At 51.0% G+C, this 1,254-nt stretch overlaps 1 protein-coding gene across 1 annotated transcript in view; it reads right to left on the bottom strand.

Moving 5' to 3' along the window:
• Positions 1-1,254, bottom strand: part of LOC130586160 (otoferlin-like) — a gene marked incomplete at both ends in the record, with an annotated part of 101,375 nt that overhangs the window by 28,532 nt on the left and 71,589 nt on the right. Inside the window, 1 exon segment of the mRNA XM_057386880.1 lies at positions 677-811. Coding sequence (XP_057242863.1) covers positions 677-811 — 135 coding nt within the window.

Genomic DNA, 1,254 nt, shown 5'->3' with positions numbered 1-1,254 from the left:
TCTCCCCAAAAGCAGTTGGGATTGGGATCCAACAGGAGAATTCCAAAATTAGCCCCATGGTTCTTCCCAAGATTAGCTGGGATTGGGGATCCAACAGGAGAATTCCAAAATGAGACCCATGGTACTTCCCGAGAGTACTTGGGATTGGGGATCCAATGCAGGAATTCTGAAACTAGCCCTGTAATTCTCCCCAAAAGCACTTGGGGTTCCAAGTGCTTGGAGATCCAAAAGGAGAATTCCAAAATTMGCCTTGCTGTTCTCCCCAAGTGCACTTGGGATTGGGGATACAGCAATTAATTCCAAAATTAGCCCTGCTTTTTTCTTCATCATGGTCAGAACAGGAATGGGATCAGCACTCTGGGGACACCAAAGCTCAGGGAAAACTTTCAGTCCTGACTCCTTGGAGGAGGTTTGGGACAGCTGAGGGTTGGGACAGCAAGGAGGCCAGGGATGAGCAGTTTTCCTAAAAGGAAATATTCCTCTGCTCCAGCCTCTTGCTTCCCTCCCCAAAAATAACAAACATCAAGTCACATCTGGGGTTTATGAGCAGCAGAGGCTCCATGGGACGTGTGGCAGGATCATTTTCCAAAGATCAGGAGAAGAAGCTCCCCAAATCCTCTGATTCTGGAGCTATCCCAGCATCCCAATCCCACACATTCCCATGGGAATCTCTCACCATGGTGTCCTGGTCATAGATCTCGATGACGATGATGGGGGGATCATCGCGCATCTCGTGAGCTTCCCCGTACAGCTCCACGTTGTCGAACACCAGGAGCTGGTCCCAGGTCGGGCAAAGGGTCTCGTTGAGGACCTGGAGAAAYGGGAAGGAGAGATTCCTACTGCTCCAGGGACGGAGCAGAGTCCTGGGAAAGGGTGGCAGGCGGGGCTGCTGTGCTTTTTTTGGATCAGGGAGGCATCAGGAATCTTCCAGGGGTTCTTCTGAGGAAAACCACCCAAGAGCTGATGAGCAGAGATGGATTATTCCCAGTGGCCACTGGGCTTACTAAAGCCTGGCTACCCTCAGACTGGGAAGGGGAGGCCCAAAAATCATTTTAACATGATCCAATTCTACCTAAACAGACAGAGAATTGCAGGGAGTCACAGGGAATCGGGGGAATGATGGGGAATGATGGGGAATGATGGGGAACGATGGGGAATGATGGGGAACGATGGGGAATGAGGAGAATGATGGGGAATGACGGGGAACGATGGGAAACGATTGGGGACGATGGGGAATGATGGGGAATGATGGGG

The sequence above is a fragment of the Malurus melanocephalus genome, unplaced genomic scaffold, assembly GCF_030028575.1.
Source record: "Malurus melanocephalus ecotype Western Australia unplaced genomic scaffold, MMel_1.1 scaffold_1088, whole genome shotgun sequence".
In the NCBI taxonomy this organism is placed as follows: domain Eukaryota; kingdom Metazoa; phylum Chordata; class Aves; order Passeriformes; family Maluridae; genus Malurus; species Malurus melanocephalus.
Note: the sequence above shows the minus strand (reverse complement) of the source record. Positions and strands in the feature narration are given on the sequence as shown.